Source organism: Eurosta solidaginis, chromosome 3 (assembly GCF_040869045.1).
Source record: "Eurosta solidaginis isolate ZX-2024a chromosome 3, ASM4086904v1, whole genome shotgun sequence".
Classification (NCBI taxonomy): Eukaryota; Metazoa; Arthropoda; class Insecta; order Diptera; family Tephritidae; genus Eurosta; species Eurosta solidaginis.
The window spans coordinates 122,840,113-122,862,957 of NC_090321.1; the positions used below are offsets into that span (position 1 = coordinate 122,840,113).

General features: G+C 40.2%; 1 protein-coding gene and 1 long non-coding RNA gene across 4 annotated transcripts; one reads left to right on the plus strand and one right to left on the minus strand.

Moving 5' to 3' along the window:
* Positions 1 to 5,953: 5,953 nt before the first annotated feature.
* On the minus strand, positions 5,954 to 10,518 carry LOC137246628 (putative nuclease HARBI1). 3 transcript variants are annotated; one of them, XM_067777677.1, is made up of 4 exons: positions 10,495 to 10,518; positions 6,640 to 7,081; positions 6,435 to 6,579; positions 5,954 to 6,369 (listed from the first exon to the last, which is right to left on the minus strand). In XM_067777677.1, exons 2-4 carry the CDS (start codon positions 6,808 to 6,810, stop codon positions 5,972 to 5,974), a joined length of 714 nt encoding a protein of 237 aa, XP_067633778.1. In that variant the 5' UTR covers positions 6,811 to 7,081; positions 10,495 to 10,518; the 3' UTR covers positions 5,954 to 5,971. The 3 variants fall into 3 exon arrangements, with proteins under 3 accessions (XP_067633778.1, XP_067633779.1, XP_067633777.1); XM_067777678.1 differs by lacking the exon at positions 10,495 to 10,518 and adding an exon at positions 7,153 to 7,292 and having other exon boundaries at positions 5,954 to 6,348; XM_067777676.1 differs by lacking the exon at positions 10,495 to 10,518 and adding an exon at positions 7,153 to 7,292.
* LOC137246630 (uncharacterized) lies at positions 10,364 to 11,727 on the plus strand. Its single transcript, XR_010951615.1, has 3 exons — positions 10,364 to 11,148; positions 11,206 to 11,350; positions 11,424 to 11,727. It is a non-coding gene; the product is annotated as an uncharacterized lncRNA (long non-coding RNA).
* Positions 11,728 to 22,845: the final 11,118 nt, after the last annotated feature.

Sequence of the window (22,845 nt, forward strand, 5' to 3'; positions counted from 1 at the left end):
GTTGTAAGAGATTAATTAAAATATGTTATTCATAAACACTGATTCTTATATTTTTATTATCATTAATCTGTAGACTAGACTCATGACGGGTATTCTTACTGGACACTGCCTTCTGGCGTCACATGCCTTTAAATTAGGCTTGGTCAGTGATAGCAGATGTAGGAAGTGCGAGTTGGAGGAGGAAACGATCGATTTCATTCTGTGCTCGTGCCCTGCGCTTGCCGGGCTAAGACTCCAGCTGACAGATGTCAGATCTAGAAGCAGCAAGTGGCTTAAGTTCTAGGAAGCCGCTAACCCGCTGGAGCCATGAGAAGCGTGAGTGCACTTTGGGTGCCCCAAGACAAGTTCCGTACCTGCACCGCATAATTTGATAGATAGATAGATTAGATAGGGATCTGTTCTAGGTCCAACTCTTTGGAATGCGGTGTATGGCGGGGTGCTACAAATCGACCTTCCCGGAGGCACGGAAATTGTCGGCTATGCAGATGATATTGTCGTAGTAGCAGTGGCCAAGAAACTTGATCTCCTCCACGCATTATGTAACGACGCCATGGGAAGAATAACGGAATGGTTGACGAACACGGGGCTGGAGATGGCTAGCAATAAGACAGAAGTGGTTCTGATGAGCTCAAAGCGGACTGTGGATGAGTTTCAAAATCCTCCTTGAAATATCTAGGAGTAATCATTGACTCAAAACTAACTTTTAGGGAGCACTTCAGGGCGGTGGGGGACAAAGTTTCTAGAGTTAGTGGAACCCTAATGCGAATAATGCCCAACATCGGCGGCACAAGCGAAGCTACCCGTCAGCGATTATCCAACGTAACCAGCTCTATAATATTATATGCAGCACCAGTATGGCACAGATCTAAAATGGTCCACCAAAAAGATATACTAGCAGCCTACCGCATTACTGCTATACGAATAGCATGTGCTGTTCCGACGACGCGATCCATGTTTTATCCAGGAAAATCCCAGTAGATCTACTCTCAGGTGAAATGGCCGATCTGTATGGCATTGGATTCAGCCGACCATCTGAAGATGCTAAGAAAAGCGCAAGGTCACGAACAATAGTTAGGTGGCAAGAACGGCGGGAAGATTCGAGAAAAGAGCGCTGAACCTTCATGCTAGTCCGGAATATAGCGGAATGGTACGAGCGAAAACACGGCAAACTAAATTACCATCTCACACAGATATTGAGCGGGCACGGTGGCTTGAAGGAATATCTACATAAGCGTGGGATAGAGGAGGATCCTTTCTGTCCAAGCTGTCCGCCCTCGTTTTCACGGCGAAAGACTGTAAACAGAGTTTTTGGAGAGTAACCTTCCATTAGGAATTTAGTGCAACGAATTTGCGGACAAATAGATTGTTGGATTGCTGTTACCAAGATGGCCTTTATAGTAATTACGAAATTGATGATGCATGCCGAAAGGGAGCGAAGAGAAATGCGCATACGAAGTAGTGGCGACTAAATCGCCTTTGAAGTTACTTTACCAGGTCCTGATTTTAGTTATCTGAAATTTCTCTTGTGCCTTTGGAAAAGAGCTATGTGTGGAGCCCTATTTATGGAACACTTTTCGGCTTATATTAAAAACTTTTAATCTATTCTTACTGATATGAGTTTCTTTTTCATTCTAGGTAATTTGATGTGAGGATAGAAATATCCCAATATTCCCGCTGTGGCTGTAAGAACATACATTTGCTCAAATTAGAAGAAAACTGCACGGTTGAGCACATCCAGTATCTACGTTTATACAAGGAGGAACACCACACTACTTTCACGGGGATGTAGCCACCGATCACGTTGTTGTAAGAGCTTATTTTAAATATGTTATTCATAAACACTGATTCTAATATTTTGTTTTGGTTTTTACTTTAGAGTCAACGTGTTATATAAGCGATGTCAGCTATGCCTGTAACTTAAGCGCCTTCAGATGTAATAATTACCGCGGATGCGGTCACAGGAATAGTTCACTACGTGGGGATTACACTAATCAAGGACTTTCAATATCGGAAGGTTTTCCAGCACTATAACACACCAACAATATGTGCAAACACCCGAATAAATTGTACAACAAACGTTAACACCACATCATCAGCCAGCAACAACAACAACAAACGCAACAAGTTGAAACTTCTAAACAATTAATGACTAGTGAACCACCAACATGTCCGCAATATGCGCAAACATCAACACCAACATGTGTCGCCTACTTTGCAACACGGTGAAGATGGCCAGGGCCATTCTGATTCTAATACTGATAAAGGCGAACCATTGGCAAATTTAAAAACTCAAACAGACCACGAAAAATGTTGATGATGGTATAAATTCTAGTACGGATAGTAAAGAATTTAAGCCTAGGAAAAAAGCTAAACTTGATAAAAACTTAACCGAAGATGACAATGTTTCTAATTCTAATACTAAGGAAGATGAACCTTTGATAAATATGAAGCTTCAAACAGAGTTATCAAAAAATGACGATGATGATAATGATGTTGATGCAAAGTCCAATGTTGAAAATGATGAAAATTATGAAACAGAATCTGAAAATAGTATGAGTGTGGATTATAACCTGAAGCAAAACTGTCATATCCGGTACGACCAGAATTAGATGTTAAGAAGGGAGCCTATGGAAAATTTATCATGAGACAATGCCCAATGTATGTATTTCAATTAAATTCAGCACATTGTTGGAAAAAGCATCTAAACATTATGCATCGTGTAGAGAAACCACAACATTTACAATTTCAATATAACGAACCTGGTGCAAAATGTAAATTTTGTGATATTCAAGCAGCTACACTAAGCTTCAACAAATTATTGGACCATGAGATTTCTCATATGCCTAATAGTCATTATTTAAAATGTAAATTATGCGATTGGAAGACGAAAATACATTCAAGTATGAATTTTCATTTACGTGTACAACACGCTGAAACAATTGATGTAACAACGAAAAGCTTAGAATTGAATGTTTGTCCATATTGTAATCACAATGGTATTTACGCAAACACTTAATACATCTTTTCTATGTTTAGAATGTGGTGAATAATTTAGAACAAATACAAGTTTACGTGTACACCACAAGATTTGAACGGAAATATCTTGAGGGTATGGTTACACCTATGTGGCATCTACAAGCTATTTATAATGACTAGTATGGAATGAATCCGGATATGGAAGAAAACGGAGGTGACGAAATGAATCACCATGCTTCTTTGGATTCTGGTGATACTCCTGACATGCTTCCTAATTTCCCTACGTCTGATGTTATTATACCTACCAAACTAATATGACTGCAAACTGATGAGCAACACTACCAGCGCAGGAAAAATAAGAACTTCAAAACAAGGTTTCGGAAAGGGCACGACTATGAATAGACGTTAATGTATTTATATAGTTTATAAATATAAAAATTCACATATGTAAAGTTCGCTAGAGTAATAAGGCAATATTTTAAATTGTAAAAAAACATAGTATATATGAATAATTTATAATTAAATATTATCTGAACATAAAGGACGCGTTTCATTCATAGAAAAAGCGATTTGACAGAAGGTAACCGATACGGGTAACCGATAGGCCAGTTACCCGTGTTGTTGTTGTTGCATATGTTTTGGTTAGCGATAACGAAAACATAACTGATGAAGTAACTTAAAAATGTAAATAACATCGAGCGAGAAGGAATGTCGAAAACACAATAGGTAAGAGCGAGAAAGCGAGTCACACGTACACTATTTTGAGAGAGCGCATGCGTTACCTTTTTCACGACAGCAATGTAAAAGTCATTAAGACGATAATTGGTGAACAAGTTATTGGTGACGATTAAGTAATCGATTAGGGAACGGGTACCTGTCTTGTAGGGAATTTGTATTGAGTTAATTTTTTGTTTAGTGGACAATTTGTGGATCTAAATAACTGCTGAAATCTATTAGTGCACAATTAAGCATTCCGGGCAAAATACACACAAGGAATTTTTTTACGAACTTTAGTGAATATATTGTAGATGACTGGATTTCTCTTTAGTACACCATTAGCAACTCCCTACCTCCCAGAGCGTGGTGCACTAATGGAAAACTTAATCGAATTCGGGAGGGGTATCAAAATACCCGAACTGACCTTGGTGTTAATAATCTGAAGGCGGAAATAAAAAATCCTTGATATTTCACAAAAACCTTTTAATGAACTACTTGTTTTTGCAAATATTTCCTAACGCAAGTAAAACTTTTATATTCCGACTTCGGATTATTAAAATCGAGGTCAATACGTGTCTTTTGGTACCTCTCCTAAATTTTTTGGGCGCGTTTTAGTGTGTTAGTAGTAGTCGACCGCTACCCTAGAACATTACCACAATTCTACTGACTGTTGTTGGTTGTTTTGACTATTTGCTGAAATTGAATTAAAACTTAATAAATAAGCATAAAAATCATAAAAAAGCTTCTTGAATTTTTAATAGTTGAATTCTGTATTGACGCGCTTGTCGTCACCAAAAATTGTCGACAAACTTTGTGTCGCGTCACGTCAACACAACTTCAATATTGTTTTGGCCAATACCAAGAAAGCGTCAACACCTATCAATAGTTATCGACGTTGACAACGCCGATACCAATTCATGAGCGTCGACACAACAACCGTAATAGGGGTGAATGACGATAAGGGTGATTGGGGTAGAATATACCCTTACGGTAAAAAAGAAGCCGACGAGCATTTGTTCGCTGTTACATCGTTTCTACGGTCATTACAGCTACGTAACGAAACTTTTTAGATATTCACCCTTATTGTCATTGTCGTCGTCGTCACTAAATTGACGACAAAAGGAAAATTTGTAAGTAAAACATTTCTTTTTTAATTAATTAAATATACAAGCATGTAATATGCATTGTTTTATAGATATTCAAAATGAAAATAACAAGTGCGCAACAATTCGAGGTTCTTATAGCTGAGCTAGAAAAAAATCCTTGCCTAACAAAAGGCTTCCAAAGAGGTATGGCACTAGCAAATTTTAAACAACAGTGGAAAGCGATCAGCATAAAATTATATTCTTTGGGACCACCTTTAAGAGACAGTGACGGTTGGCAAAAAGTAATTAAATTAATAGAGCATAGTTTTTAATCAAAATATACTCTGCAGGTATGGCGAGATTTAAAATTTAAAGTGAAGAAAAAACTGGTGAAAAATAGGGAAGAAAGCAATGCAACAGGTGGTGGCATGAATAAACAATTTACGCTAAGTCCGTTGGAAGAGGCAGTGGCCAACTTGCTGCAATTCGACAAGAAGCTGAGCCCGGAAGGGATTGTACAATGTGTGCAGCTGCCGGTTGAGCAAACTATAGAAGCTTAAGTAAATTGTGTTGTCGAGGATGATCAGCAATTAATTTCAGATGTTCAACTGCATCCATCGGATTTTCTTTCCGAATATGGCCCGAGTACTTCAGCGGTCGGAAGAAGCAGATCCCAAACTCCCGCTGCTACTAGGGTACGCAAATCCAAAAAGAAGGGGCACACGATATTTTAGAGAAACACAGTAGCATGCAAGAGACGGTCCTTACCGATGGCACGAACAGGCTAAATTCAATTAAGCACCATTTACGAGATACGGCACGGTACCAAAAAAACAATGCTCGCGATTGAGGAGGAAATGCTAAAGATGCTGAAGAAAAAAGAATGTAGGGAAGTAGAACTTCATAAAATGAATATGGTTTTAAAAGCCATAAAAATTAAAATAGCGAAAACTAAACTAAAGAATTTAGAAAAAAAAGAAGACTGATTTTTATGTACACACATATTTTATTTTTAAGAAAATTATTTTTTTCCGTTTGTTTGATGTACATAGTTATTTTATTTTAAGTACCTGAATTACTTTTTATTTCTGAAGAACTGAATTATTTTTTTTTGTGATATTAGTTATTAAGACGACTGAATTTAATGCATATATGTATACAATAACAAATGAACTGAAATTTTCAGTCTGAAACTATACAAAGCTGGTTTTGATTTGCTCTCTAATTTGTGATGCTTCCATATTCGCTATATTTTCTACATCATCAATATTTTCACAATCAATATTTTCACAATTCTCTAAGTTCTGCTCTTGACTGTGTACATCCTCGTTTGCAGAGCGAGAACAAAAATCAATGCATATGTTGTGAAGTGCTGCACATACATTAGCAATTTGCGTGGCTTTAGATGGCGTATAGTGAAGTTGACGTGCAGCTAGCAAACAGCGAAAACTGTTTTTTAGTACGCCAGTAGTACGTTCAATTATATTTCTAGCTTTGGCGTGCTTGGTATTGTAAATAGCCTTGGGACTTCCTTCTGTTGTGCTTCGATACGGTGTCATAATAAATTGTTCTAGAGGATAGCGCGCATCGCCTACAAATATAAAAAAAGTTTATATAACTTTTACATGATTTAAATTGTGTGTAATTGGTTTTTACCTAAAAGCCAGAAGTTACGCTCTCCAGCATCGTATCGTTCTCGCAGAATTCTTCTAGCATGGCTAATGTTCCATATGAGGGAACCATGGCCCGAACCCGCATGCCTAGCATCCATATACCTTATTCGCAACTTATGATCACAAACCTGTTAAATTGATTGTTAAAAAATTATTATTTAGCCCATTAAAAGTTTATCTGTTCTTACAATCATGGCATTTAAACTAAAAAATCCCTTTCTATTGTAGTATAGATGCTGGTATTGTTTTCTAGGAGCCAAAATTTTTATATGAGTTCCATCGACGCAGCCAATAACTCCTGGAAAGCCAGTTTTTTCGAAAAAATACTCCTTACATTCAGTGTATTCAGCTTCGGTCATGTGAAATTTTATTCAAAGAGGATATATAACGGATTCCAAAACGTCGAGTGTTTCAGCAAGTACAGCGCTAACGGATGGCTGGGAAAGTCCAAGATGGAAATCATTTCCCACACTTAGTTGATAGGAACCTTGCCCCAAAAATCGCAACGTTGCTGCCAATTTTATGGTTTTTGAAATCGCCGTTGTCCTGATTTCGTTTCTCATATGCGGCTGAATTGTTTCCAGAACATATCTGAAGGCAGCTTTTTTGAGACGAAAATAGTCTTCAAATCTGAAATAAAGTAAAATATTTCCAGCTGAAACATTAATACATTCTAAACCCCCGAAAGTTGTTATACATACTTGTCTGGCAAACAAAATACATCGGAGTTATTCTTTATTTTTTTTCTATTTAGTCTAAGCTCCTCTTTATTCTTTTCGTCACTAGAGCTCGCATAAAAAAAAAATAAAAAAACATTTTTGTAAAATCTTGAAATAAAATATTTAAAAAAATCTTAAATCGCGAAAAAAGATATAGTATGAAAAATCGAACAGCTGGTATATTTTCCTTTCGTTTTATCGATAAACTGTCGACGTCGTCTCAACAAGCACAGCCAATACCGATTTGGTGTCGAAGTGACGACGACGTCGATACGATGTGACGTCGACTGAAAAACGACGACGATGTCGACGACGACAATGACAATAAGGGTGAATATATAATGCATTGTACGGTTGACAAAGACAGATGGAGGGAGAACAGACACGCACATAAACATAAATTCAGCGCGTCTCCAATTACTATCACCGCCAAAGTGGTTGAGAACGCCATCGGTCATGCTAAACCATTCAAAGCAGTAGGCCCAGACGGCATAGCCATGCCGATGCTTAAAAGCCTAGGGAAAGAGGGTTTCAAATATTTAGCACATTTCTTCAACCTGCCTCTTGCCTCCTTTGTCATTTCCGAAAAGTTGGAAACGGCCAAGGTGGTCCCGCTAATAAAGCCTGGGAAGCCAGCTAACATAGGATTCATATCGCCCGATATCTCTCCTATCGCCAGTAGCCAAGAGGCTTGAAGCCATTTTGCTCCCCTACTTCGAAGCAAATTTGCGGCTAGCCTGTCATCAACATGGCTTTAGAAAACTCCATTGCACCACCACCGCGCTAAATTCCATTAGCACCCAGATGCATTGCGGTTTAAATCAAAATCCCCACCATAGAACAGTACTCGTTGCGCTAGGCCTATCAAAAGCTTTTGATACGGTCAACCATGGCACGTTACTGCAAGACCTGGAAGGGTCTACCCTTCCCCCATGTTTTAAAAGGTGGCCCGCAAATTATCAGGGTGGTCGGCAGGCATCGGTGCAATTTAGAAAGGAAACATCAAAACGAAGAAGAATTAAACAAGGGGTTGCCACAGGGTGGTGTCCTATCCCCTTTTGTTTAACTTTTACATATCAAAGCTACCTTCGCCACTATCGTTTCGTACGCCGATGACTGCAGAATAATGGGCACAGGCCCAGGCCCACAGATCGATTAGCTTTGCAACAGGATAAATGGCTACCTCCCTGATCTCTCCAGTTTTTTCGTCTCGCGTCCGCGACCTTATTTACAACATGGACTTCCCAAATGTCGACCATTTTGAACATCCACGTAGATGGCACTACCCTACCGACTGTCCTACACCTCAAAATCTTGGGTGTGACGTTTGATCAGGATCTACATTTTGGTGAGCATGCAGCCGCAATTTTACCGAAAATCCAGAGCCGTAATAAAATCCTCAAATCTCTTTCTGGCAACACTTGGGGAAAAGACAAATGAATGCTCATTGCCACTTACAAAGCAATTGGCCAGCCGAGTGCATGCTACGCGTCCCCTATATGGTCGCCAAGCCTAAAAACAACTCACTGGAAGAAGCTACGGGCCTTCCAAAATACTGCTCTCAGAACGGCCACGGGCTGTCTTCTTATGTCCTCAGAATACTATCTACATAATGAGGCGAAAATACTCCCAATCAGGGAGAGAAATGAGATGCTAACCAAATAGTTACTGTTGAATACCCACAAACCTGGGCATCCCAACAGATATCTGATTGATGAGCCAACACCTCCCAGGGGCTTAATGAGTAATCTCCGTAAGCAATATGAGGAAATACGGCACCTGAGAACTCAGCCGTGTGAAGCCAAAAAATATGAGTAGGTCCTCAGTGAATTCTACAAACAAGCACCGGACCTTTATGTCATTAATTGCCCGGTGAATCCAGTACTCAAAGAACAGTACCCAAAACTTGCGGAAGAGGAACCCATACTGCCCAGGGAAACAAGAGTCACTCTAGCTCAACTTCGTTCTGAATATTGTAACAGGTTAAACTCTTACCTATCCAGAAACAACCCCGACATATAAAATGTATGCCCCGCTTGCAATGTGTCCCAACATGCCACCACCCATCTCTTTAATTGTAATGTGGAACCAACGCTTCTAACACCCCTGTTGAAACACCAAGTTTCCTTGGACTCCCGTTAGAGGATATTGATGACAATTTGTGATCGGTCGCACCTATTGGATGGGGCGAAGCACTTCTACAACAACAACAGCATAGATAGTAAAGAGACATGGCAACTACCCTTGCGCTATGTTGACGGCGGGGGTAAAAAGTTCTCTGACCTGGGCAAGAAAAAATATTGCTGCCACCTCTACTGTCGAAGGTGCTGCGGCTTCCTCTGTCATCACAACACCGGCAAACCGGAAGGCGCCGACCTTTCCCAAGAGGAGAATTCTTCAATACAATACTTTAAACTATAGTATCGATAGTCATAAAACATAGATAATACCACCGATAGGTAAAAGCTATCGATATATCGATGCTATCGTCGATAGTTTTTCACCTCTACTAATACGCTACCAAAAATATAGAGAGGTCTCAAACGACGCGTCTTGACATCAGTATTAATAATCCAAACGTGGAAACTAATGTAATAGTGCAGTATACGGTACCCACCGAAATTTGGGCCAAAATTTTCGAGTGAGGTATCAAAAGACGCGTATTCACGTCTAGATCAAGAATCCGAAAGCGGAAGTTAACTTTTTTACCCGTTCAAAAGATATTAACGAAAAACCTAAAAAAGACCCCGGGTCCCTCCGAAACCGGGGGTGGGATCCATAGTATTTTTGCGCAGAACACCTTTCTGCGTTGGCGGCCTTCGGCCGCGCTTATAAAAAATAACCCTGGGCTACGCCATGCCAAGTCCGGGTGTGTGGTATAACTGTGGCTACCGCCACGGTGATGCACAATTTTTTTTGTGGGTATGAACACAACAACAACCACATTAAAATCGCCAACTTCAACTGCAAATATCTCCGGACAGAGATAAAATCTTTCTTTTCCACCTTCGGATTATTGTTCTCGAGATTAATACGCGTCTTTTGATACCTCACTCGAAAATCTTGGCCCAACTTTAGGGTGGGTACCGTAAACTGCACTACTACCGATACTAAAAATTTTAAGTCTTTCAAAAGATATTAGGGAAAAACCGAAAAATTACCCGTGGGCCACTCCGAAACCGGGGGTGCGCAGAACACCTTTCTGCATTGGCGTTAGGAAATATTTGCAAAAAAAAAAACAGTTGCAAGCTTTCAAGTAGTTCATTAAAATGTGTTTTGTGAATATTCAAGGATTTTTTATTTCCGTCTTCGGATTATTAATACCGAGGTCAATACGGGTATTTTGACACCCCTCCCGAATTCGATTAAGTTTTCCATTAGTGTACGACGCTCTGGGAGAGAAATGCAATCATCTACAATATATTCAAACAAATTCCTTGTGTGTATTTTGCCCGGAATGCTTAATTGTGCACTAATAGATTTCAGCAATTATGTAGATCCACAAATTGTTCACTAAACAAAAAAATAACTCAAACAAATTGTAAATAAACAACTATCAAAAATATAGGGATCGTATTTTTATCGATATCACGTCGACATCAATACATTCTGCCCTATCACACAATCCATCGTAGCAAATTTTCGAATGTAAATGTCCGATCCGAATCGGAGTGATTTTTTATCATGCAACCCATGTGAATTCGAAAGAGTTGTTGACATTCCCATGGCTCAATCCACATTTTGTGGCGTATTAAAAGACGTGTTATTCACTCTTCAATGTGATCTATGTCCTCAGTAGGTGAATCTTGATTTGAGCATCGAAGAAAAAAGGCAAGCAAAAATGGACTTTTATCAAAAATATGGATTTCCTGGTGCGATTTTATGTGTAGACGGAACACACATTAAAATTGTTGCGCCGGCTAAAGAAAAATTCCTGTATTTAATCGTAAAGGGTACTATAGCATCAATGCTATGATTGTAAGTCTGGCAAAAACTGATATTTCAAATTTCTTAAACATTTTTTATTTATTGCAGATATGCGATAATAAAATGAGAATTCGTTACGTGAATGCGCAGTATCCTGGCAGCAACCACGATGCTCATATTTGGAACGTAAGCAACGCGCGAAATTTTTTTGAAAATAAATACCTAAACGGCGAACGAAACACTTGGTTTTTGGGTATGTACATACACATATGGACTGTTTGAATAATTTTTTGCTAAAATGATATTATTTATTCCACCTACAACAGGAAGCGCCGAAGGAAACTACAATAAAATACATGCAAAAGCGAGAAGTACTATAGAAAGGACCATAGGTGTATTTAAGAGCCGCTTCAGATGCCTTCTGGGTGCTCGTGAGCTTTATTATGAACCCATGAAGGTTTGCCAAATAGTGAACGTTACCGCAGCATTGCACAATATTTGTATCCATTATCGCGTGGCTGATGATTTTTCTGAAAATGTTGAAGAAAACAATTTTAATCGAACGTATGAAGCTTCCCCTTCAACATATACTGATGCAGCTATTCGGATAAGGGAATCTATATCCTCAACATTAACACGACTATAATATTCAATTAAAAAATAGCAAGAATTATATGAATTAACTCATTCAACTTTTTATTGAAACTTCTGGTATATAAATAAATCTATGTACATATACATATACGTATTAATTAATTTACACTTTTTTATTGAAACTTTTGATAGGCACTTGTATTTAAATAAAGGAATGTACATATACATACTTACATATGTATAAATTTCAGTGTTTTTTGGAAGTCGCATTTAAGCTTTTTTCTTCAATTAATACCATTTGTTTTTTTATTGAATTTTCAGCACTGATCAAATCTTCCATGGATTGGTTGTGTACGAGTTTCTTCCACTTCTGCATTTTTCAGGTCACAGTGCTTTTCCATTGCCCGGTATAATAGTCGTATACCGGAACAAATATCTTCCAGCTTTTGTTCTTGTATTGAATAGTGTGCTATGGTCTTTTCCTGAAATTTCTTTTGAAGCAGAAAATGGTCTTGAAGTACTTCTGCTGTATTTGTATCAGTTGGCTTGCGCGCAGAGAAACACGTCTCGGAAGTGCTGGACTGCGGCTTGATGACGTCATTGACACGTCAGCCTCGATCTCATTTTCAGAGTCGGCTGCAACAGGTAGCCCAACGCTCACAGTGTTTTCAATTCCATTCGTGCTAGTCTCTAGTGATGTCAATCGGATGACAGCTTCCTCCATTTCATTAAAATAGTGCTGCCTGTTTCGACCGCCACCAGTAGTTGTCTGTTATTTTTTGTTTTCCGCTAGCTTCCTTTTAATATACGCCTTCAAGTCTAGCCATACCTAGTAAACACGATATATATACATATATACACACAAGCAAGGCACAGTAAATTACACATTTTACCTTTTTCAGGTAGTGATGTCTTTCTGAGGTGGGCCCATGCTGTTAAGCTCCTCCGCCAACTTTTTCCAAAACTCCGACGCTTCTTCCTTAGAGCACATTGAAAAGCCGTGTGCCATAGAGGGTTTTCTTGCAGGAACTCCAGCAAAGCCGCATACTGTTGCCTTGTTGTTATTTTGGACCTGTATTTTGACAAATTAAATACTGACTGCGCGTTTATTCAATAAATACTTACATTTTTATAATTTTTCAAATTTGTTTTAATTTATTTCAATTTTTCGTGGATTGTCCGCTTACAAAAACTTGTCGTAGAAATATTCACCCTTATCGCGAGTTTTATTTTCACCCGAAAATATTCACAGTTTTTGTTCACCCTATCGCAGAGGGTGGCGAAAAAATGTTTCGTCTTCGAAAAAGATTTCACCTTATCGGCAACTCTTTGTTCGGGCGAAATGAACAGCGGGGAAACCCAAATTTGTTCACTTATATTTTACAGGCGAACGAGAGGAAAACAAAATTTAAGTAATTTTTTGTTTTGAAATTTGATACTCTTGTTCTTTTATTATTAGAAATAAATCAATAAATAATGCACAATCGGAAGCTGAGTGGAAGAAGTGAAATTCCTGTATTGCAGTAAATTCTATTTTTTATGACAACGTATCAGTTGGCCAAGTTATCCATTGTGGACAAAGCAACGGTTCCAAAATATTGAGTACCTCACTGAAACAAGATTGGCTAAGACCCACTTCATGATCCTTTCCGACGCCTTTTCCCTATGCGAAAAAACGAAGACATGTACACAATTTTACAATTAGTGGAACTCCAAATTTTTGCTTCAATGGTGGCAACGAGTGGTAAGAATAACTAGCAAATATTAGAATGCCGACTTGTTTAGCCTGTAATATTGGCGAAAACTAATTGAAAAAAATTAACTTGTTATTCAAAAGTGCTGAAAATAATAATTTTTAGCTTGCAGTGAATGATTTAGCTCCAAAGGGTTAGAACTGTCCCTTAATTCCGAACCGCTTTCATATTTATGTATATTCTCCTCACGCTCAATCAATACCAACCTAAGTGCAATACTAAATATTATTTTATACATTTTTTATTTCTATTTTTGTTGTATTTTAAGGAAATATATGCTTGGTTACAAAATTTACACAATTGTAAGTAAATTATTTTTTCACTGCGAATTCGAATAGTTTCGAAGTGACCTTTTGTTCGCCCGAAATTGCCGATAGGCGGAAAAAGTTCACCCGAACAAAAGAAGTGAAGGCGAACACTTTTCCGCGTGAACTTCGCGATAAGGGAGATTGTGGGAAATTTGACAATTTGACATTTAGAGTGTGTTCAGTGAATGGTATTCTCCGAATTTCGAATTTACGTTCGGAGTTGTTCGAAATGCATGAATGGTTTTGTAGTAACTTTTCCGAAAAACAATATACGATGGAGTGCGTGATAAGCCCGATTGTCTTAGTAAATACCATTATGCATTGACGTGACGTGATGTCGATGACGATACGAAGTGATGGTTGACGTTGACAACCGTAATAGGGGTGGACTGTCTCTACCTATAAAGTGCGACCAAATGCACAGTTTCAATTTTTGTGAAGCTTTTCAGACACAAAATAAAATTAACATTTTCGAATTAAAGAAATACATACATGAATTTAAACCCGTTTCTACCTTAAAATGTTTTCCTATCAAAATGTACATGACATGAAATGTAGGTTGCCATTACTAAAATATTTTCATGATTGAATATTTATTAGCATGAATTTTCTACGTTTCGAGATTTAATTTTGTATGATTTAACGGTATTTTATTTAACTTTGCAAGAATTAACATTAAATCCTTTCAAATGTCTAAATCTTGAATAATGCTCTATGGTATGTAAATATTCGAATTAATACTACAAGTTTTTAAAATAGTATAGTAACTTATGGATGTTTATTTTAGATTTTAAGTTTCCGAAGGCTGCTTTTGTTGTTTTTTTCTTAACCGCTTGGCTCTTCTTTTTGCAGTCTTTTCGTCTGCAATTCTTCGGTTATCATCAAACTCTTGAAACTCTTGGTCTTGCTGCTCCTTCATATTAATAGCCTGTATGTTCTTTTGCCTAGAATATTCCTTTCTTCGCAAATGCCTATATATATGAAATTCACCGGGCTCGCACCAGCGCTGGATTCCGTAACGTTCCTTACGAAAGTAGGGACTGTTTGATTATAGTCCCTTTCCTTATTGAACTCGGGCAGCACAACTGATTTGTTCTGTCAATTGATGAAATGAAATATATAAATTTAATATATTAGTTGAAAAAAAAATATATATATAAAGTAGCACACTATTCAGCTTAATAAAGATATATTCATAGTGGTATAGCCAGGATTTTGTAAAGGGCGAGGACACATTTTTGGAGGGAAATTGAAATTGAGACAAACACCAACAAACTGTATACTTTTTATAAATTAGCATATAAAATAACAAAAAACCAGACAGAATATTCTGAAAAACAATGCTCAATCTTTTCGTGGGTAAAATGAGAGGACCGATAAAGTAAAATTTCATGTGCCTAAAAGGCACCTGCTTTCATTCTCACCATTTATTTTGCACGCTTGCAAAAAGTATTATTATCATTTTGACCCGACTTTTTGAGCTCTCAAAGACTCTTATAATTGATTGTTATATGTCGAAAAATAATTTCAAGTAAACTCTTGATTGAATTTTTTAAGAAAATTGTATGTACTTTTATAGTTCGTAGTGAACCAAATGACAGGATTAACCACCAGCGTGTTAGCGGGGGTTAGATTATACCCGCGGTAGGTATGCCAGTCGTAAGAGGCGACTAAAATACCAAATAGATTCTAGGGGTTGTCAGCGCAATATATAGCTTCTCCAACCCAATTGTCAACCTCACCTATCCGTGGCGAATCCCGTTTCATTAACAGCCGAGATTCTGGCTTCATGGATCTAGGGCGTGGGAGGGCGGTATGGCCTAGGTCGCATGTGGTCATACCAAATCGTTTCCGAGATTGTCGGGCTTCGTATCGGAACGTACTGGATCTGCATCCTGCAAAGGATCATAAACATCGATGTGACTCCCCAAGGCCTTCGGGGATAGATAGCAGAGCGCTTCCCAAGGCAGTCGGTTCTATGTACCGGAGCGACTCGGGATTTTTCCCGACCAAGGACTGTCATTTCAGTGTAACTCAATTTAATTTGTTGCATTCCTCCTACTACTTGTCATCCTCCCAGCAGCTCCTTGCAGCGGGACTGATCCATATTCTCTTGCTCCGGGAAGGTGTCGAACCCAATCCGGATCTGTCTCCTTACCCCGGTTCTGAGAAATGGTTTTGTTGCGTCTGCCGGAAAAGAATGTTTTAGGACGGTCATACTCCAATCAGTGTGTCTCGTATACGGAATGGTTGCATCGAACAGGTTGTTCAGACATCCACGTAAATTCTATAAATCTTTTGTGGCTGCTTGCTGTTCACGTCCAAGGGCGTTCCGAAGTCAACGCCCCCCCCCCCCCCTCGCCTCCCCCACCAGCAGCCGCGCAGCTCAGCAAGCCACAACAAGTACCCGCTGCTGCACCCAATTCATACGGCTGCTCCCACTTATACCTACGATCTCCGTAGTAGAGTCGGTAGCAATGCCGATTAGCCCCTGTCCCCGTCTTCTCCCCTTCTTTTCCGACAGCAATCGTGTAGGACATGAAAACAGACTCTTAGTCCCTACCTCCTTTTGCAACATTTGCCAGCACAGAATATATATGTTTGGGACATCCGCCCTGTTTAAGCGACTTAAACTATGAACATTTTTCGTTCGTTTGTTTCAGTAGCCATTGAGTGTGCTTGTAATTCTCAACTGGTTAGTGAAATATTCTAAAGACATAGTTTGAGTTTTTTTAATTAAAATCGAGGTTCTTTGGATGGTGTGCTAATACATCAGAGCCCAGTGCTCGCCTCCATATCACACTTTGAAGGGGTTCTTCAAATAGAAGATGAGGTGGCTCATTAGAGCGAAACCTCAGAGTGCCCAACTCTCGCCCCAAATTAAATAAATAGAGGTTTTTCTTGTAGAAAATGGGGTGCCAATACCTCAGAGCCGTCCCGTGCTCGCCTCCATATCACATTTTAAAGGGTTCTTCAAATAGAGGATGAGGTGGCTCAGTAGAGCGAAGCCTCAGAGCCCCCCAGTGCTCGCCCCCAAATTAAATAAATAAAGGTGTACTGATGCTATGCATCCTCCCATGACTTAAATACACCAATAACACTAAAACTACCCAACTCAATAAATGGAATACATTAAATCAAAAACCCCATAAACTCAATACAGTCCATTAATAATAATAATTTATAAATTTAAAAAAAGGAATGCTTGGTGGGAGTTGAACCCGCAACCCCGGGCGTTTGGTCGGGTACGTCAGCCACTGTGCCACGACTCATACGCTTACAAGCACATAAAATTACTCATTTATAACTCTTATTAAACTGCTCGCCCTCAATTGCCCAAAGCTTAGACACGCCCGATGCAGCTCCTTGGACGGTGCCACTTTCCTAGATGTTCTGGTCTCTGCGACGGCAACCTCCCGACGGGTTTCAATGCGCAATTTTGCCAGGCCGCATACCCAAATACACCGGGTACCCCAATGCTTACCCAAGGACGTCTAGTCCAAGGGCCACAACAGTAGCCGCGTCCCGGCCTTCCACAACCCAGGCGTAGTCACCCGTCACTTACCCCCACAGTGGCGACGTCTCACCCTATGCACTTCAGAATTCTGCAGTTAAATTGTAATTGATGAACTGGGAAGATCACGGAGATAGTCGACTTCATGAAGCGGCACAACATCCGCATTGCTGCGATTCATGAGACTAAACTCACAGAAGGATCTGCATTGCAGACCTGTTCTGGGTATAATGTCCACAGAAAAGATCGCGAGAGCAGAAATGGAGGCGGCCTCGCGTTTTTCATACACCACACTGTGCAATATCATATATTTGATCCCGACATCGACCGCAGGGACAGTATCTTAGAACATCAAGGATTATCTGTCCGGCCGGGCGATGCAAACCTAGAAATCATCAACATCTACATCCCTCCTGCCACCTGTTGCCCCAGTGGATACCGCCCTGATATCAGCGCTGTACTGGAAACAATCGCATTATCTTAGGTGATTTCATAGCCCATGACGATCTATGCCATTCAAACTTGCGGGTGGACAGTTGGGGTGAGATGTTAGCGGATCAAATAGAAGAAACGACGTTTTGCACAATAAACGGAGAGGCCCCACACGTATGGTAGGAAGCTGTCATAGTTCGCCGGATATTTCAATCGTGAGCGCAGAACTCGTTAACTGCGTCAACTGGCGGCCGATGGTAACATTGGCAGTCGACCACCTGCCAATACTTATATCGCTCGGGCGTTCCGTCGACTTCATCTTCGCAGAAAAACGCACTTTCATTAACTTTAAAAAAGGTAAGTGAGATGAATACAAATCCTTTACAGATAACCGCTTTGCTGCCCTCCCTATCCCAACTGATGCCCGCCAAGGGGAGCGTGCTTTCCGCAAGGTCATTGAATCCGCCACGGCTCGTTTCATTCCCGCCGGTAGAATTCCCGAAAGTCGGCCCACTTCCCGGCAGAGGCCGCAAGTTTAGCGAGAGAACGTCACCTTATAAGACAGGTCGATCCCGGCGACCCCTAAATAAGGGATATAATCCAACGCATCAGATTGCTTGTGGATGAACACAAGCGGGCGAAATTGGGAGGAGCACCTAAGCGGTTGTAACCTCTCTTCCGGTGTAGGTAAACTTTGGTCCACCGTAAAGTCCCTATCGAATCCGTCTAGGCACAATGACAAAGTTTCCATCGCCTTTGGCGATAAAGTGCTGTCGGATGCGAAAAAATGCGCGAGCGCTTTCTGCCGACAATATATAATATATTCTACGGTCTACAAAGATAGACGGAGGGCCAACAGGCACGCACATATACATAAGTTCAGCGCGTCACCAATTACCATCACCGCCAAAGAGGTTGGGGATGCCATCGGCCATGCTTAACCATTCAAAACAGTGGGCCCAGACGGCACAGCCAGGCCGATGCTTAAAACCTAGGGAAAGAGGGTTTCAAATATTTTGCACATGTCTTCAACCTGTCTCTTTCCGCCTTTGTCATACCCGAAAAGTGGAAAATGGCCAAGGTGGTCCCGCTACTAAAGCCTGGGAAACCAGCTAACATAGGAGAGTCATATCGACCGATACCTCTCCTATAGCCAGTAGCCAAGACGCTTGAATCCATTTTGGTCCCCCACTTCAAAGCAAATTTGCAGATAGCCTGCCATCAGCATGTCTTCAGAAAACTCCGTAGCACAACCACCGCGCTAAATGCCATCAGCAGCCAGATAAATTGCGGTTTAAATCAAAACCACCACTATAGAACAGTACTCGTAGCGCTAGACCTAACAAATGCTTTTGATACGGTTAACCACGGCACGTTACTGCAAGACCTGGAAGGGTCTACCCTTTCCCCATGTCTAAAAAGGTGGACCGCAAATTATCTGGGTGGTCGGCAGGCAAAGGTGCAATTTAGAAATGAAACATCAAAACCAAGAAGAATTAAACAGGGGGTGCCACAGGGTGGTGTCCTATCCCCACTTTTGTTTAATTTCTACATATCTAAGCTACCTTCGCCACCAGAAGGAGTTATTATCGTTTCCTACGCCGATGACTGCACAATAATCGCCACAGACCCAGGCCCAGGGATCGATGAGCTTTGTAACAGAATAAACGTCTACCTCCCTGATCTCTCCGGTTTTTTGCCTCGCGAAACCTGGCATTATCACCGGCTAAATCCTCCGCGGCCTTATTTACAACATGGACGTCCCAAATGTCGACCATTTTGAACATCCACGTCGATAGAACTGCGCTACCGACAGTCGTACACCCCAAAATCTTGGGTGTGACGTTTGATCAGGATCTACATTTTGGTGAGCATGCAGCCGCAATTGTACCGAAACTCCAGAGCCGTAATAAAATCCTCAAATCCCTTGCTGGCATTACTTGGGGAAAGACAAAGAAACACTCATTACCACTTACAAAGCAATTGGCCAGCCGATTGCATGCTACGCGTCCCCTATATGGTCGCCAAGCCTCTCCATCAGGGAGAGAAATGAGATGCTAACCACACAGTTCCTGTTGAATACCCAGAAACCTGGGCATTCCAACAGACATCTGATTGATGAGCCAACACCGCCTAGGGACGTAAGGAGTCATCTCCCTAAGCATTTTGAGGAAATACGGCACCTGAGAACTCAGCGGTATGAAGCAAAAAAAAGGACGTGTGGCACTCGGGGACTGCCGCGGTAAAGCTATTGCATATTATCAACTTATGCAATTATAATATTTATGCAACATTTTGTTTTCTTTGATATTAATTCAAGTTAACATTTTTAAGCGTGGTGGCCGATAAGAAAACAAATTTTTTACTTTTATTGAATAAATGAGAAGTTAATATTTAACTTTCACTTTAACTTTAACTTTATTTTTAACTTTAACTTGAACTTTAACTTTAACATTCACTTTAACTTTAACTTTATTTTTAACTTTAACTTTAACATTCACTTTAACTTTAACTTTAACTTTAAATTTAATTTTAACTTTAACTTTAACTTTAACTTTAAATTTAACTTTAACTTTAACCTTAACTTTAACTTTGACTTTCACTTTAACTTTAACCTTAACTTTAACTTTAACTTTAACTTTAACTTTAACCTTAACTTTAACTTTAACTTTGACTTTAACTTTAACCTTAACTTTGACCTTGACTTTAACTTTAACCTTAAATTTAACTTTAACATTAACTTTAACCTTAAATTTAACTTTAACTTTAACTGTAACTTTAACTTTAAATTTAACTTTAACTTTAACTTTAACCTTAACTTTAACTTTAACTTTAACTTTATCTTTAACCTTAACTTTAACTTCAACCTTAACTTTAAATTTAACTTTAACTTTGACTTTAACTTTCATTTTAACTTTAACTTTAACTTTAAATTTAACTTTAACTTTAACTTTAACTTTAACTTTAACTTTAACTTTAACCTTAACTTTAACTTTAACTTTAACCTTAACTTTAACTTTAACCTTAAATTTAACTTTAACTTTAACTTTAACTCTGACTTTAACTTTAACTTTCATTTTAACTTTAACTGTAACTTTATTTTTAACTTTTAACTCGCCTCCCCCACCAGCAGCCGCGCAGCTCAGCAAGCCACAACAAGTACCCGCTGCTGCACCCAATTCATACGGCTGCTCCCACTTATACCTACGATCTCCATAGTAGAGTCGGTAGCAATGCCGATTATCAGCCCCTGTCCCCGTCTTCTCCCCTTCTCTTCCGGCAGCAATCGTGTAGGACATGAAAACAGACTCTTAGTCCCTACCTCCTTTTGCAACATTTGCCAGCACAGAATATATATGTTTGGGACATCCGCCCGATGCAGCTCCTTGGACGGTGCCACTTTCCTAGATGTTCTGGTCTCTGCGACGGCAACCTCCCGACGGGTTTCAATGCGCAATTTTGCCAGGCCGCATACCCAAATACACCGGGTACCCCAATGCTTACCCAAGGACGTCTAGTCCAAGGGCCACAACAGTAGCCGCGTCCCGGCCTTCCACAACCCAGGCGTAGTCACCCGTCACTTACCCCCACAGTGGCGACGTCTCACCCTATGCACTTCAGAATTCTGCAGTTAAATTGTAATTGATGAACTGGGAAGATCACGGAGATAGTCGACTTCATGAAGCGGCACAACATCCGCATTGCTGCGATTCATGAGACTAAACTCACAGAAGGATCTGCATTGCAGACCTGTTCTGGGTATAATGTCCACAGAAAAGATCGCGAGAGCGGAAATGGAGGCGGCCTCGCGTTTTTCATACACCACACTGTGCAATATCATATATTTGATCCCGACATCGACCGCAGGGACAGTATCTTAGAACATCAAGGATTATCTGTCCGGCCGGGCGATGCAAACCTAGAAATCATCAACATCTACATCCCTCCTGCCACCTGTTGCCCCAGTGGATACCGCCCTGATATCAGCGCTGTACTGGAAACAATCGCATTATCTTAGGTGATTTCATAGCCCATGACGATCTATGCCATTCAAACTTGCGGGTGGACAGTTGGGGTGAGATGTTAGCGGATCAAATAGAAGAAACGACGTTTTGCACAATAAACGGAGAGGCCCCACACGTATGGTAGGAAGCTGTCATAGTTCGCCGGATATTTCAATCGTGAGCGCAGAACTCGTTAACTGCGTCAACTGGCGGCCGATGGTAACATTGGCAGTCGACCACCTGCCAATACTTATATCGCTCGGGCGTTCCGTCGACTTCATCTTCGCAGAAAAACGCACTTTCATTAACTTTAAAAAAGGTAAGTGAGATGAATACAAATCCTTTACAGATAACCGCTTTGCTGCCCTCCCTATCCCAACTGATGCCCGCCAAGGGGAGCGTGCTTTCCGCAAGGTCATTGAATCCGCCACGGCTCGTTTCATTCCCGCCAGTAGAATTCCCGAAAGTCGGCCCACTTCCCGGCAGAGGCCGCAAGTTTAGCGAGAGAACGTCACCTTATAAGACAGGTCGATCCCGGCGACCCCCAAATAAGGGATATAATCCAACGCATCAGATTGCTTGTGGATGAACACAAGCGGGCGAAATTGGGAGGAGCACCTAAGCGGTTGTAACCTCTCTTCCGGTGTAGGTAAACTTTGGTCCACCGTAAAGTCCCTATCGAATCCGTCTAGGCACAATGACAAAGTTTCCATCGCCTTTGGCGATAAAGTGCTGTGGGATGCGAAAAAATGCGCGAGCGCTTTCTGCCGACAATATATAATATATTCTACGGTCGACAAAGATAGACGGAGGGCCAACAGGCACGCACATATACATAAGTTCAGCGCGTCACCAATTACCATCACCGCCAAAGAGGTTGGGGATGCCATCGGTCATGCTTAACCATTCAAAACAGTGGGCCCAGACGGCACAGCCAGGCCGATGCTTAAAACTTAGGGAAAGAGGGTTTAACTTTAACCTTAACATTAACTTTAACTTTGACTTTAACTTTAACTATAACCTTAACTTTAACTTAAACCTTAACTTTAACTTTAACTTTGACTTTAACTTTAACTTTCATTTTAACTTTAACTTTAACTTTATTTTTAACTTTAACTTTAACTTTCGCTTTATCTTTAACA